The sequence below is a fragment of the Cherax quadricarinatus genome, chromosome 4 (assembly GCF_038502225.1).
Source record: "Cherax quadricarinatus isolate ZL_2023a chromosome 4, ASM3850222v1, whole genome shotgun sequence".
NCBI lineage: Eukaryota > Metazoa > Arthropoda > Malacostraca > Decapoda > Parastacidae > Cherax > Cherax quadricarinatus.
In genome coordinates this window covers 41,853,889-41,870,713 of record NC_091295.1, presented here as the reverse complement: position 1 = coordinate 41,870,713, position 16,825 = coordinate 41,853,889, and the positions used below count along the sequence as shown (strand labels likewise).

At 38.7% G+C, this 16,825-nt stretch overlaps 1 protein-coding gene across 3 annotated transcripts in view; it reads right to left on the bottom strand.

The window, feature by feature from the left end:
* Positions 1-1,562: 1,562 nt before the first annotated feature.
* The window catches only part of LOC128684574 (RING finger and transmembrane domain-containing protein 2), a 41,879-nt gene continuing 26,616 nt past the window's right edge, over positions 1,563-16,825 (bottom strand). For 2 of the 3 annotated variants that reach the window (XM_053770866.2, XM_053770865.2), the window contains exons 6-8: positions 6,880-7,033; positions 5,325-5,540; positions 2,686-3,067 (exon numbers count right to left, since the gene is read on the bottom strand). In XM_053770866.2, coding sequence (XP_053626841.1) covers positions 2,834-3,067; positions 5,325-5,540; positions 6,880-7,033 — 604 coding nt within the window. In that variant the 3' untranslated portion in view covers positions 2,686-2,833. Of the gene's footprint in view, positions 3,068-5,324; positions 5,541-6,879; positions 7,034-16,825 lie in introns of all 3 variants that reach the window. The other variant, XM_053770864.2, reaches the window with a different exon arrangement.

Below are 16,825 nucleotides of genomic sequence, written 5' to 3'. Positions count from 1 at the left end.
TCACCAAGATCATTTCACTTCCTAACCACTTTAAGACTGAAGAAATATTTCCTAACATTCTTGTGATTCATCTGTGCCTTTAACTTCCAATGGCATTCCAAGCCTTTACCCCCCCCCAAGCCTAGACCCATCTGCAGTCTTCTTTGTCCTTCCCTAAGCTTCATAACTTTGCACTAGAAGCCTTTGCCACACCAGGCTTATAACCTGGTCCTTGTCTGCTTGTATTCTCCTCATTAGTTTAACATCATGTGAGAACTGAGATACCTCTGACTTTATCCCTTCTGTTGTGTCATTTGTGTGTGTAGTAAGCAAGAGAGTATGAGAGGAGAAAGAGAATGGGAAAATGCGAGAATGAGAGAGAAAACAAGAAAGAATGAGACTAACATTTATACAGATTTTCATATTCACTGACAAAAGTACATTTTTGAAAGTTGGGCACATCACACTATATAGTGTATATATGCATGACAGAAAAGCTGTCAAAAAATCAAAATAATGTTCATCCATCTGGATTATTTTATGAAAAGGTAATATTGTTTAAGATTAAAACTTTATGTTTTGCTTTTAAAGTGAAAAACAATAAATTTTTCAGATGGCAAAATTAAAATAGCAGCCTTAACCTTGTTTTAAAATAATGTATCTATGTGAAATTAATACACAATATGTGATGAATTTTGCAAACTTTACCCCCCTCATACTCCCTCCCCACATACATACACATACACAGTTTGTTGATTTAACTTTATTTCTTTCTCCTCATCATTTACAGAGAAAAAAGTTCACTCTAATTAAATAACACAAAATTATTATTATAAAGAGTGTTTTCTTTAACTGGGGGATCGATACCATGCCTAACCCTTCTAGGGTAGGGTAGGTGCCTGAGCCCGAGCCTTTAGCTCATAAGACTGTCATTCCCATTTGCCCCCTTGGGGCGGGGATGGCAGACCAGAGAGGCCTAGCTTGTGGCTAGGCCTGGGGACAGTTGGTCCCAAAGATGAGGAGGTACTTGTGCCTCCTCCCATGGGAGACTTAGGTCTCAGACACTCCCTAAAGAGGGAGCCAAGGCCGGGCCACCACTTGGAAAAGGCCCGGGCCGGGAGAATACCGGCTAATCTTTAATAATAATAATAATTTAACTGGGGACAATGAAACAATAATATTTTTAGAGAAATTATTTGTAATATTATCAGGAATTGGCTACTGACTAGCCAGTTACAGCAATACAACACCAGTACAGTATCCTTTTCTATTATATAACTACACTCACTATTTTATTATGGCTTTAGATAATGAATGGTCATCACTGGTACTTCAGATATGTGTGAGCATGTTGAATAGGAGTGAGTGCTTATAAATGGTTTTTGGGACTTGATGAGCTATTGGAGTGTAAGCAGAATAATATTTTGTGAAGGGATTCAGGGAAACCAGTTAGCCAGATTTGAGTCCTGGAGGTGGGAAGTACAATGCCTACACTTTAAAGGAGGGGTTTGGGATATCTGCTGTTTAGAATGACATCTAAACTGTTGTATCTATGTGCCTCTGCAAAGACAGCAATAGTGTGAATGGTGGTGAAGGTATTTTCTTTTTTTTTTTTTTTTGAGTCACTGCCTCAATGGGAGACGGCCAGTGTTAAAAAAATATATATACTGTACTGTATAATATCAATAAAAAGAAAACATTTACTTTGAAGAAATCTGTAAAACTTGACCTATAATAGTGGTGCACTTGGTAAAAATTTTGGTACAGTGAAACCTCAATTTAAGTGACCGATAGGAAGAAGCAGGAGTGTCCATAAAGTCAAGCTGTCGGTTAAATCTGAATGACAAGTGTTCTCTCATGATGGTAAGAATGGAAAATTCTAGATTTAATGGACTCTGTTGTTTCTGAACATTATCCGACCTCAGATTTTGTATTTTAAATTTGAGATCCAATAAATTAAGGTTTTACTGTGATAAAATTTAACTTAAGAGTAAAACACAAAAATATGCAAAAATAATAACTACTATATATTAATTAACCCACACTACCCTGTAACTGAACAAACTGGTGCACCATTTAGAAGATGGTTAAAATAAAATTATTCAGTAATCTAAGCATACCTATAATACAGTAAACCCCTGATGTAACAGACCCCTATGTAATGAAATTCAGATACAATGGCTTGATATAAAGGACTAAGTCTGCTGCATGGGGCACTTGCCCATTTGTGGTACTGTAATGTGTCATGAAGGCTCCCTATTCAACAGACCAAATCCGCTATATCGAGTAGCTGTCAGTTATGTAAACAATTTCATAACTTTGATGTAATGAACTTTAGTTCAATGAACACCACCTCTCTCCTCTATTAGTTCATTATACTGAGGGTTCTACACCATACATCGAGCATGAGTAAACAATTTATTATTTTAACCAACAGCCCCTCTGGACAAAAACAGCTTACTAGTATGAAAAGTACCTATTAAAAGTCTTAGGTACAGCTTAGTGGAAATATTATCTAGTTACAATTTTAACAAATGAGGATGAAACTCTTAGTTTAAATGACCAAACTTAATTACAACATAGAACTGAATAATGCTAACATATGCTCACTATTTAAAAATTAAATGAGATGTGTAGTAGTTAATGTTCTTAACAGTGTGTTATATTAAGAACAAAAACATCTCAATGCCATTATTAAGGGTGAAAATACATTCTTCGTGTTATTATAATCACTGGAATTCATTTATAGCAGTTTAAGAACAGTATCACTTCTCTGTAGTTAATGCCTGGTAGACTTCAAGGCATTCTATACTGTCCAATTATACCATCATTTATGCCATTTCAAGCTCTTGCATCAATAGAGTTGCATAAAATGGGTAGTGCTGCCATCTCTCCAAGCTGGATCATCAGCAACCTGCGTTCTGCACATTGGGCATGTTCGTTCCCGGTCAAACCAAGTGACAACACACTGTTCACAAAATATATGCTTACAACTTAGCATTGTTGGTAGAAGGAAGTCATCATGACATATTGGACACAAACCACCTGCATCTTCAAGCTGAGACTTGCTTGGAGTGGAACCATAATTCTGTGAAAGAAAATTAAAATTAATGTATGATGTTTTGTATACCTTGAGAGGTCCAATGGCTCCTCAGAAAGCATTTACCTTCCTGGCCATATAACACAGTCTAAAAATGCTACAAGTCCTCCTTTCTACTCATTAACCAGCCTAGCCTATCATTGGCAAAAAATAAATGGCCATAAATCCATGTACACAGACAGGATCCTGCTAACTGAAGCCTTCCCTAACTGGTAAAAGTTTTAGTCTGTCATTTTGCTTGCTTCTCTTCAGACATCAGATTAACCCTAGTGCTTTATTCATGATTTATTTTCAAACTGACAAAGCCTGCAATTGCAGTGTATTTCATGATGCTCTAAACCAGTAGGGGCCAATCAGCTCAAGGAATGTTGTAGTTTTGATCCTCTGTTCACTAGTCATTTGCCTGGTTTCTAATTAGAAACAATGCTGAATAACCCTCAGAGATTGAGAGATTTAGCGCTTTGATGAACATAACAATAACATATTTGTGAAAGTGGTTGCTAGTGTGGTTCAATAATACAATGTAATGTGGTGCCCAACCCATGTCATTTTGGAGAGCTCTATTAGGCCACAAGCTGATCCTGTAGTTCCTCTACACTGCAAGTTCCTTTTTTATTTTTCTTGTGCTGTTAAACGTTTGTTAGACTCTTAATAACAGTCTTCTGGGGAAACTTTGCCTAGCATGGTTCCTGAACTTTGGTTATAGGTTTTATACTGTCTTTTCATTGTATGAAGTTTAAAAGAAAATTAACAACAATTGTTGGCCTCTTGTCTCCTTCAGTTCTGTCTAGGATGCACTAGTGGGTGGTGCTCTCAGTTTTTCTACTGAAATCTTGGATAAGTTTATGCCTAACTCACAACAAACTGAAAATAAAAACTGGATATTTTGATCCATCCTGTACCCTTATCAATGGCCAGAATGAGCTGAACTGTTGTCAAGTTCTCATTTCCAATTTTTGAAATTGTAAATTGTACCAGCCACTTTTATTATAAGTATGGCATTTTGACATTGTATACTGCCTTTCAGTTAGGAATTATAACCTGAGTAGGTCGGTGCAACCCAATTCATAACTTGGTGATCTATAGTCCAAAAAATTATTCAATAATTGATGATGATCAATTATTTTGAACAGCACACAGCAAGATTTTAAGGTGTCAGGTCTGAGCATCAAGACTGTTGGAACCATGCAGCATGTGGAGAAGTTTTTAAAGTTCTTCTTTTATAAAATCAGTCTTTAATGTAGAACAATCCAGTGAAATGCAGTTACCTGGCTATTTTACAGTACACGCGTCTTGTGAGAAAAGAGCCAGATTCAAATGCAAGGTTGCAGAGGGGTACAAATAAATGTGGTTACACACTGGCATTTTGAGAATGTGTACAATACTTTGGATAATGCAGGAAGGTCACAGGGAAGTGTGTTTAAATCACAGAGAATGCCAAGACGTTTCTCTAAGCTCTTTAGAAATCAAAGTTTGAAGAGATCAACAAAGCACAGAATATTTACTTTGACAAAGGAAAGGGTTTTCTATGTTGTCATGTATCCAGTAGCTAGGCTAATGGGGTAACCACTGGTTAGTGAGTGGAAAGAAAGACATGTGCCACTTTAAGGTTATATTATGCTTGCAGAAGCCTAAGTAAATTCAGGAAATCATAAAAACTACAGAAGGATAAAAAAAACTTTCTTCATCTAAGGTAAGTATTCTGAAGCAATACTGTAAATGACTAGAAATTATAAGAAAATTGCAGCAGTTACTTTTAGATAAGCTTCCAAGTTAAAAAAAATTACACACTCACCATTTACTTTGTTACAACTAATAATGCTATAATTATCATGCAGAGGAGAGGTTAAGGGAAATCAACCTGACGACACTGGAGGACAGGAGAGATAGGGGGACATGATAACGACATACAAAATACTGAGAGGAATTGACAAGGTGGACAAAGACAGGATGTTCCAGAGATTGGACACAGTAACAAGGGGACACAGTTGGAAGTTGAAGACACAGATGAATCACAGGGATGTTAGGAAGTATTTCTTCAGCCACAGAGTAGTCAGTAAGTGGAATAGTTTGGGAAGCGATGTAGTGGAGGCAGGATCCATACATAGCTTTAAGCAGAGGTATGATAAAGCTCACGGTTCAGGGAGAGTGACCTAGTAGCGATCAGTGAAGAGGCGGGGCCAGGAGCTCGGACTCGACCCCCACAACCTTAACTAGGTGAGTACAACTAGGTGAGTACACTTACCACACTATGAATAAACTTGACAATAGCAGACTGAAAGCATTTCATTTTGGTTACAATGTCAGGACCCTTGCAAACCATATATGTAGCTGATAGGAAAACTCCAAGTACTTTTCGTGGTCCAGCATATCCATCAAGTAGGTATGATAGCCAAGGCTGTATGGGAGCTAAGGATCGATATAACTGTGATCCCATCTCTACTACCAAGAAGTATTTACCCTGAAAAAGAGATCATACATATTAGATGATACAGTGCAATATGAGTAAAGATAAAATATATGGTAAATGTTATTAGTGTAATAGATCAATTTAAAACTATAGTAATATTTAATAATACACCACATTTCTGAGAAGAAATGACAAGACTCATTAAGCAAACAAAAAATTAGCGAAGAGCAATGCCTTAGTAATATGAATATTCTTATATAGTTGTAATTTTTAAGTGACAGACAAGACTGAATTTTAAAAGGAGTCACAAAATGTAGGACCAAATGCAGTGTACACACACAGTTAAATACTTCAACAAATTATAAAGACCACAAAAAGCTAATAATAAAAAATACAAGGCATTTGTGGCAATGTTGTATTGCCACATCTGCAAAATCATTTTGACAATATAAATGCCCAAAACAAATTTTATGAAAAGTCACACCTCTACTATTTGATAATGCTAATTTGTCTATGTACATACTTCACTGATGTAGGTAAGTGTGCATGTGCAAAAATTTAACATCTGTTCAGTCTACAAACTTTTGTAATTGGTAAAATATACCCAAACAATGAAACATTTACTTCCATCTTTGAAAGATTTACTTATGAAGCTTCTACCGAATTTGACCTGTCCAAATATTGTAAAAATATTTCACCTGCTTTCAACTGTCACAAACTTTTTAAAAGAACACTTATATATTTACTATATATATATATATATACAGCTCCACACTGTTTGGCTATCACAAAAAGAAACACTTGTGATAAGTGAAAAAAATAAGATCATCTAACCTAACCTTAATAACAGAGAAGCACATGTAACGACAAAATTAAGAGACTGTAAACCAGTAGGTACTGAAGGGAGTATGTTAGTTAAAAGACAATATGTAAACCACTAGGTGAGTATAAGAAAACTGATAGAAAATTTTTTCTAACAATACACAAGTAACCTGCACACAGGAGAGAGAGCAGCTTATGATGACGTTTTGGTCCGACTTAGATCATTTACAAGTCATACTAATGCACGAAGGTGACATGTAAATGGCCCAAATTGGACCAAAACATTGTCACAAGCTTCTCTTTCTTATGTGTGGGTTATCTGTGTATTGCTCCAGTCATGGTATTGTGCCTTTTTGTTCTTCCTAAATTTTTAGTCTTTTCCATGACAACACTTCAAGAAACAGAAAAGCCAGTCTACTTAATAAAGTATAAAGTGTTAAGTGCAGTTATTCTCAGACTAACAGCTCATGAACTAATGGATAACAAATATCTTTTTCAATCTTCACTTCCACTGATGATAAAAGTTATAATTGTAGTCTAACATTACAGCATAAAAGTCATACTGTACCCTATTCTGGTAGTGCATGATTGAGTGAGGCATGAGAGTGATGATTGTCTTCACCAATACTGTAACCAGCTTCAGTACATAGTCAGACACAATTACAATCCACATAAGGTCCATTACTCCATATCCCTCATGGTCAGGAGGGATTAGCAGGACACTTTAAAAATGGTAAATACAGTTTATTAGAATTATATTATGGTAGATAAAAATTTAAGTATAATAAGCTTTTCAGCTTAGATGAAAATGTTTACCCTTTTTTGTCACCTTACCCTGGTGGAAAATGGCTGGCATGTGTAATTTATAAAATAATATGAAAGCAAACATCAACAGCTGTCAGAGTACAGTAGTAGGCTTTCTGTATAGCACAGTGCAAATTTATGCAAAATGCAATTTACCACTAATCCACCTTGTACCCTAAAATACACTAAATTTTGAAGCCCGGAAACTAACATTTGCTATTAACACTGCCCACAGAAAAACAGATAAGCAACAAAATTTCATAAATAACTGAGAAACCAATGAACATCTAATATAAAGTTTTAACTGGTATCCATTCTACTGTCTTGCACAGTGTTTAAAGTTCAAAATCAGTCACAACATGTAGTACTAACTTCATAAAAGTTTCACTGGTAGTTATGTTGCAACAACAACTACCAATGTGTTGCTATTTACTTCACATAACAGTAACAGCCTGGATGATCAGACCCTGATCCACCATGAGCTAGTCTCAGACTGGGCCATGGGAGTGTTGACCCCTGAAATCCTCTCCAGGTAAACTTCAGGTAATATTACACTGTCAACATGACTTAAGAAATCGTAATGACACGATTGCAAATAAACCATACCCCCGGCCGGGATTGAACCCGCGGTCATAGAGTCTCAAAACTCCAGCCCGTCGCGCTAGCCACTAGACCAGCTAGCCACAATAAGATTCATCCAACTAGGTATATTTCTACACCATAGGAAAGTTAGCACAGGCACCTCTGTGACCACAAATGCAAGTTTTTACAGACGAATCTCCAGCTAGCGTGGCCGTGACGAACTCTAGCTCAAGTCCCTTCACTGCCGTCAACATGACTTAAGAAATCGTAATGACACGATTGCAAATAAACCATACCCCCGGCCGGGATTGAACCCGCGGTCATAGAGTCTCAAAACTCCAGCCCGTCGCGCTAGCCACTAGACCAGCTAGCCACAATAAGATTCATCCAACTAGGTATATTTCTACACCATAGGAAAGTTAGCACAGGCACCTCTGTGACCACAAATGCAAGTTTTTACAGACGAATCTCCAGCTAGCGTGGCCGTGACGAACTCTAGCTCAAGTCCCTTCACTGCCGTCAACATGACTTAAGAAATCGTAATGACACGATTGCAAATAAACCATACCCCCGGCCGGGATTGAACCCGCGGTCATAGAGTCTCAAAACTCCAGCCCGTCGCGCTAGCCACTAGACCACTAGACAGAGGTGCCTGTGCTAACTTTCCTATGGTGTAGAAATATACCTAGTTGGATGAATCTTATTGTGGCTAGCTGGTCTAGTGGCTAGCGCGACGGGCTGGAGTTTTGAGACTCTATGACCGCGGGTTCAATCCCGGCCGGGGGTATGGTTTATTTGCAATCGTGTCATTACGATTTCTTAAGTCATGTTGACGGCAGTGAAGGGACTTGAGCTAGAGTTCGTCACGGCCACGCTAGCTGGAGATTCGTCTGTAAAAACTTGCATTTGTGGTCACAAAGGTGCCTGTGCTAACTTTCCTATGGTGTAGAAATATACCTAGTTGGATGAATCTTATTGTGGCTAGCTGGTCTAGTGGCTAGCGCGACGGGCTGGAGTTTTGAGACTCTATGACCGCGGGTTCAATCCCGGCCTGGGGTATGGTTTATTTGCAATCGTGTCATTACGATTTCTTAAGTCATGTTGACGGCAGTGAAGGGACTTGAGCTAGAGTTCGTCACGGCCACGCTAGCTGGAGATTCGTCTGTAAAAACTTGCATTTGTGGTCACAGAGGTGCCTGTGCTAACTTTCCTATGGTGTAGAAATATACCTAGTTGGATGAATCTTATTGTGGCTAGCTGGTCTAGTGGCTAGCGCGACGGGCTGGAGTTTTGAGACTCTATGACCGCGGGTTCAATCCCGGCCGGGGGTATGGTTTATTTGCAATCGTGTCATTACGATTTCTTAAGTCATGTTGACGGCAGTGAAGGGACTTGAGCTAGAGTTCGTCACGGCCACGCTAGCTGGAGATTCGTCTGTAAAAACTTGCATTTCTGGTCACAGAGGTGCCTGTGCTAACTTTCCTATGGTGTAGAAATATACCTAGTTGGATGAATCTTATTGTGGCTAGCTGGTCTAGTGGCTAGCGCGACGGGCTGGAGTTTTGAGACTCTATGACCGCGGGTTCAATCCCGGCCGGGGGTATGGTTTAATATTACACTGTGTGTCATAACCAAATTTTAATGCTGTTGAAATTAATGACTAGTAATACTAACTGAGAGAGTCATTATTTTCTCATGAAAAGCAATTTATACAATACTTTGTTAATATTGCTTACATAAAAATTATTAGTGATTTCATCAGACATCAAATTATTGTTCAGTAATTTTTTTGAACACACCAGCCATCTCCCATAAAAAAAACAGCACTCATCATCATTCATTCAATTGCTGTCTTGCCAGAAGGATGCTGACACTACAGTTCAGATGGCTCTCTGAGCTGCAATATCCTCATACCTCCTTTAGAGTGCAGGCACTGTACAGTAGTCCTCCCAAATTTGTGGGGGTTACGTTCCAAGACCACCTGTGAATTTGAAAAAAACCTCAAATTCTGGACATTGTTAAAAAAAAAAGCCTATAAATGCCTATTTTTATAGTTTAAGCCCTAAAAATACCCCCAAAACATTTTAATTTAATTTCAAACTCAGCTTCATACATCACCCTTAAAAAAAAAAAAAAACAAAGAATGTAAAGATAAACCTGTATACAGTACAGCCTCTCCTCTCTTAATGACAGTTCTGTTCCTGAGACCATGTTGTTAGACGAATTCGTCACTAAGTGAGGAGCATACTATAGTGGTAGTGAGTTTGTGTCAACCATCTATGATATTGTTTTAATGTCACCTTTGCACCATTTGTAACATTTCTGGTAAATTTTTAAATGTTTATGCAGTAGTGTACTGTATATCGAAATAAACAAAATAGAGAAAATTGGCTCTAATATACATTATTTAGGTATGAATACTGGTCAGAGAGCCTGTTGCAAGTCTGAGGCATTGGTAAACGAGTATGTCGCTAAGTGAAGAGAGGCTGTACTGTATAGAAGTACCTTGATTTACAAGTGCCCCAGCTTACGAGTTTTCCAAGTTACGAGCCGTCGTTCAGTCTATTTTTTGCTTTGGGTTGAGAGCCAAAATCCAAGTTATGAGTGAGTTTCAGATACGCTGCCACTCGCAGAAGATACCGAGGAAATATCAAAAACCTTGATAATAACCAATGTATAACATCATTTCAATTTTGATACCAATGGTAGTGTCATCCTGCCAGAATGTTCTATAATGTATGCCCTAAGTAAAGAGAAACAATTCTGGAACATGTAACGTACATGTTCAGCAGGCCGGCTGGTTGGGTGGCCAGCTGGCTAGCTGGCTGGTTGGCCGGCTGGCGACTGGCTAGCTGGCTGATTTGCTTTGGTTGTCTGTATCTCATTCTGTCTGTATCTATCTCTGTCTCTGTCTCTCTATCTCACAGGTACACATAAATACAGTTATACATATTGTAAATTACCTAGGATAACTCCAAAAAAAATCCAGACAAAGTGCTATACAGTGGACCCCCGGTTAACGATATTTTTTCACTCCAGAAGTATGTTCAGGTGCCAGTACTGACCGAATTTGTTCCCATAAGGAATATTGTGAAGTAGATTAGTCCATTTCAGACCCCCAAACATACACGTACAAACGCACTTACATAATTACACTTACATAATTGGTCGCATTCAGAGGTAATCGTTATGCGGGGGTCCACTGTACTATGCTTGTAGATATAAGGCATAATAAGCATAACTGGCAAGTAATACACATTTTCACTTGTTCAGGAATCAGACGTGACGACTCTGCATCGTGTGTAATAACTGTTGATTCATGAGCAGCTCTCTCTCTGAGACAGAGAGACAAGAAGAGAGACAGGAAGACAGAAAGACAGATAAGCAGAGACAGAGATAAACAAAGACAGACATGTTTATGTGTAACAGTGAAAAATAAAGCCAAGGCAGTGCATGATCATCAAATGTCACTCCACTGCTGCACTGTCAGCAGTGGAGTGACACTCATCTTACACCATGCTTCATGGAGTTTCATATATACTCCAGCATTTCTAAAACACCGCTGGGACCTGGCAAAAAAGGCAAAAATCATTTCTTATTTATGCATTTTTCTTCTTTAAAAACCTGTAACAAAACAATTGAGGTGGTTTCTTGGGGCTGGAACAGATTAATGAGATTTCAATTAATTTCAATGAGGAAAATTGATTTGATATACGAGCAAATTGAGTTACGAGCTAGATCACGGAACGAATTAAACTCGTAAGTCAAGGTACCACAGTACTGCTATGTCTCCCACAGTGCTAGAATGTAAAATACCGATGTTACCCCCACATGTACTGTAATTCATGAAAGTCCATTTTCTTTGGTATACCATAACTCATGCAACCTAATTTTCTTTGGTATATGTATGGTAAACATATGGTAATAATTTAATTTAGCTGAATTTACATTAATATTTATGTTACAAAATTATTAAATTGTATTTTTCTTAATAGCATTTAGTGTTAAAACACAAAAAATTATATACTGTCATGAAATAATCTGCAAATTTGCAGGGAATTCCATGAACAATTATTAGTTAGGTTCTAAGGAAAAATCTGCGAATTACTGAAGCAGCAAATTCGGAACCGCAAACTCGCGGGGGTCCACTGTACTTCCCACCTCCAGGATTTAAGCCTGGCTAATCGGTTTCCTTGAATCGCTTCATAAATGTTACCTTGCTCACACAAACAGCATGTCAGGTCACAAAAACCACTTGCCTACACTAACTCTAATCTAACGCACTAGCATAAGCTGCCAATGTTCAAGCCTTAGCACTCAAAAGCCTCCTCTACCCCCCCTTGTTCCAACCCTCCCTCAGATGACCCTTGCCCCTCCTTCCTTCCATCCCATATTTATAGACCACCTAGTCATCTTATTTTGCTCTAAAGTGCCCAAACCATCTCAGCAACCCTTACTCAGCCCTTTGAATTATATTTACGGTTACCCCACACCTTCTAGTCTCCAGTCTCTGAATTCTCTGCCCAATATTCACACCAAATCACCCTCAAACGTGACATCTTCACAGCCTCAGCGTCCCTTTTGCTGAAATATTAAAAAGTCATGCCTCACACCCATATGAAAGTGCTGGTAGCACTATATTACACTATACAGGTCTCCTCAACATTTGCGAGGGTTAGGGGATCAAGAGCCTCGTGAATGTTGAAAAATCTCGAATGTTTGGTGTCCCAATATATTGTAGGGAAATATAATACAATACTGCTTCCTTAACTTGTTGAACCATGAACAATCATAAAATACATGAAAATGTCGTAAAATATTGTGCTAAATACATACAAGTTATGGTTTAATAACATGTATGTTATTAAATATCAGTGCCTCAACCACTGCCTCCACCAGTGCCTCAACCACTGCCTCAACCACTGCCCCCACCAGTGCCTCAACCACTGCGGCGCACTGCTCATATTTTGGTACAATTTCTTTCTTCAATTCTATCGTGTTTCTCAATTTCTTTACCAAAGGACTGGCACTAGCAAGTTTCTTTGGGCCCATGGTTAATTATGTGGCAGTCGTACTTAATCTATAAGCACCAAACAATGAATTATTGTGAAATGTTTGGAAGAGCGTGGAGACTAATGCTCACTCCAGCATAAACAAAGCCACATGTGTCTAATTTATCATCATAAAAGACACACTGACTGACGATGCCTCAACCACTTCCTCCACCACTGCTTCAACCCTTGTATTTTTGTACAATTTCCGTCTTCAATTCTATCATATTATTATTATTATTAATACAATAGAATTGAAGAAAGAAATAGTACAAAAATACGAGGGTTGAAGCAGTGGTGGAAGAAGTGGTTGAGGCATCGTCAGTGTGGCTTTGTTTATGCTGGAGTGAGCATTAGTCTCCACACTCTTCCAAACATTTCACAATAATTCATTGTGTTTGGTGCTTGTAGATTGAGTGCGACTGGAGTGGTAGAGGCATTGGTAGAGGCAGTGGTAGAGGCAGTGGTAGAGACAGTGGTTGAGACAGTGGTTGAGGCAATGGTAGAGACAGTGGTTGAGGCAGTGGTAGAGGCAGCGGTAGAGGCAGCGGTAGAGGCAGCGGTAGAGGCAGCGGTAGAGGCAGCGGTAGAGGCAGCGGTAGAGGCAGCGGTAGAGGCAGCGGTTGAGGCAGCGGTTGAGGCAGCGGTTGAGGCAGCGGTTGAGGCAGTGGTTGAGGCAGTGGTTGAGGCAGTGGTTGAGGCAGTGGTTGAGGCAGTGGTTGAGGCAGTGGTTGAGGCAGTGGTTGAGGCAGTGGTAGAAGCAGTGGTAGAGGCAGAGGTAGAGGCAGCGGTTGAGGCATGGTATAAAAAAAATCCTGCAGCACACAGTGCATAATGAGAAAAAAAAACTTTGACCGTTTTTTTTGGAATAAAACAGACTTTGCACTGTATTTTCGTATGGTATTTATTGTTGTATTCTAGTTTTCTTGGTCTCATTTTATAGAATGGAAGGCATATCATAGAAATTGAGATGATTTTGACTGGTTTTACAATGAAAAGTACCTTGAAATTGAGCTCAAAGTAGCAGAAATGTTCGATTTTTACCAAAGTTCAAAAGTAAACAAATCATGCCAAGCGTCCAATACACGTCAACTGGTAAGTCTAATATTCTTTTGCAAGTGCGCCAATATGATTCATACCATTTTTTACACTAATGCAGTAGTCTGCATAACAGTAAATCTTCTATTTTTTGTGAGAATAAAAATTCAAAGTGGAAAGCAAAAGAATGTAAGAGGGGCCTTGAGACGTGGCTAATGAACAGAGGAAATGTCATTTTAGTGCCAGGAATGTATTTCTTGTTTGTTCTGGACCCTATTCGGAAATTGGCATCTTTTGAAATTTGTGTGAAATTTTCAAAATTGCTAAATTCTGACCACTGTACTGGATAGCTGAAATTGGTAAATGGGTGGTTTCTTGCACTCATTCAATAGAAAAAATGGAGTTCTAGCGAAATATTCATGTTTTTTGTCGACTAGTACAGTGGAAATGGCCGAAAATGGGGCTCAAAGTGGGCAAAATCGCCGATCCGTAAACATCGCCGAGACCGCTAACTTCGCAAGAGCATAATTCCGTAAGTTTTCCATCAAATTTCATATTTTTGGTGTCATTATGATCGGGAAAAGATTCTCTATCTTTTCATAAGAATTTTTTTTTTTTTTTTAAATTTGGCCGACCCTGAGAACGATGAGGGAATTACTAGTGATATGAGCAAATTCGCCGATGACACAAAGATAGGTAGGATAATTGATTCAAACGTAGATGTTATGGAACTTCAGGAGGATTTAAACAAACTCTATTCTTGGTCAGAAAAGTGGCAGATGCAGTTCAATGTAGATAAATGCAAGGTTCTGAAGCTTGGGAGTGCCCATAACCCTAGTACAGTGGACCCCCGCATGACGATTACCTCCGAATGCGACCAATTATGTAAGTGTATTTATGTAAGTGTGTTTGTACGTGTATGTTTGGGGGTCTGAAATGGACTAATCTACTTCACAATATTTCTTATGGGAACAAATTCGGTCAGTACTGGCACCTGAACATACTTCTGGAGTGAAAAAATATCGTTAACCGGGGGTCCACTGTACTTGTAAGTTAAATGATGTAGAACTTAGCCATACAGATTGCAAAAAGGACTTGGGGGTTATGGTGAGCAGCAACTTTAAACCAAGACAGCAATGCCTAAGCGTACGTAATAAGGCAAATAGATTACTGGGATTTATATCAAGAAGTGTAAGCAACAGAAGTCCAGAGGTCATACTGCAGCTTTATACATCATTAGTAAGGCCTCACCTAGATTATGCAGCTCAGTTCTGGTCTCCATATTACAGAATGGACATAAATTCGTTAGAAAACATTCAGCGTAGGATGACCAAATTAATACATAGCATTAGAAATCTTCCTTATGAAGAAAGATTGAAGACTCTCAAGTTACATTCACTTGTTAGACGAATAATGAGGGGAGACCTACCGTCCTGCCAGATGACTGTGAAACAAAAACCTGTAACTGTTTTGCATGATGGTAGGATTGCTGGTTTCTTTTTCTGTCTCATAAACACGCTAGATAACAGGGATATCTTGCTACTCCTACTCACACTTTGGTCACACTTCACAGACACGCACATGCATATATATATACATACATCTAGGTTTTTCTCCTTTTTCTAAATAGCTCTTGTTCTTCTTTATTTCTTCTATTGTCCATGGGGAAGTGGAAAAGAATCTTTCCTCTGTAAGCCATGCGTGTCGTATGAGGCGACTAAAATGCCGGGAGCAATGGGCTAGTAACCCCTTCTCCTGTAGACATTTACTAAAAAAGAGAAGAAGAAAAACTTTATAAAACTGGGATGCTTAAATGTGCGTGGATGTAGTGCGGATGACAAGAAACAGATGATTGCTGATGTTATGAATGAAAAGAAGTTGGATGTCTTGGCCCTAAGCGAAACAAAGCTGAAGGGGGTAGGAGAGTTTCAGTGGGGGGAAATAAATGGGATTAAATCTGGAGTATCTGAGAGAGTTAGAGCAAAGGAAGGGGTAGCAGTAATGTTAAATGATCAGTTATGGAAGGAGAAAAGAGAATATGAATGTGTAAATTCAAGAATTATGTGGATTAAAGTAAAGGCTGGATGCGAGAAGTGGGTCATAATAAGCGTGTATGCACCTGGAGAAGAGAGGAATGCAGAGGAGAGAAAGAGATTTTGGGAGATGTTAAGTGAATGTATAGGAGCCTTTGAACCAAGTGAGAGAGTAATTGTGGTAGGGGACCTGAATGCTAAAGTAGGAGAAACTTTTAGAGAGGGTGTGGAAGGTAAGTTTGGGGTGCCAGGTGTAAATGATAATGGGAGCCCTTTGATTGAACTTTGTATAGAAAGGGGTTTAGTTATAGGTAATACATATTTTAAGAAAAAGAGGATAAATAAGTATACAAGATATGATGTAGGGCGAAATGACAGTAGTTTGTTGGATTATGTATTGGTAGATAAAAGACTGTTGAGTACACTTCAGGATGTACATGTTTATAGAGGGGCCACAGATATATCAGATCACTTTCTAGTTGTAGCTACACTGAGAGTAAAAGGTAGATGGGATACAAGGAGAATAGAAGCATCAGGGAAGAGAGAGGTGAAGGTTTATAAACTACAAGAGGAGGCAGTTAGGGTAAGATATAAACAGCTATTGGAGGATAGATGGGCTAATGAGAGCATAGGCAATGGGGTCGTCGAAGAGGTATGGGGTAGGTTTAAAAATGTAGTGTTAGAGTGTTCAGCAGAGTTTGTGGTTACAGGAAAGTGGGTGCAGGAGGGAAGAGGAGCGATTGGTGGAATGATGATGTAAAGAGAGTAGTAAGGGAGAAAAAGTTAGCATATGAGAAGTTCTTACAAAGTAGAAGTGATGCAAAGAGGGAAGAGTATATGGAGAAAGAGAGAGAGGTTAAGAGAGTGGTGAAGCAATGTAAAAAGAGAGCAAATGAGAGAGTGGGTGAGATGTTATCAACAAATTTTGTTGAAAATAAGAAAAAGTTTTGGAGTGAGATTAACAAGTTAAGAAAGCCTAGAGAACAAATGGATTTGTCAGTTAAAA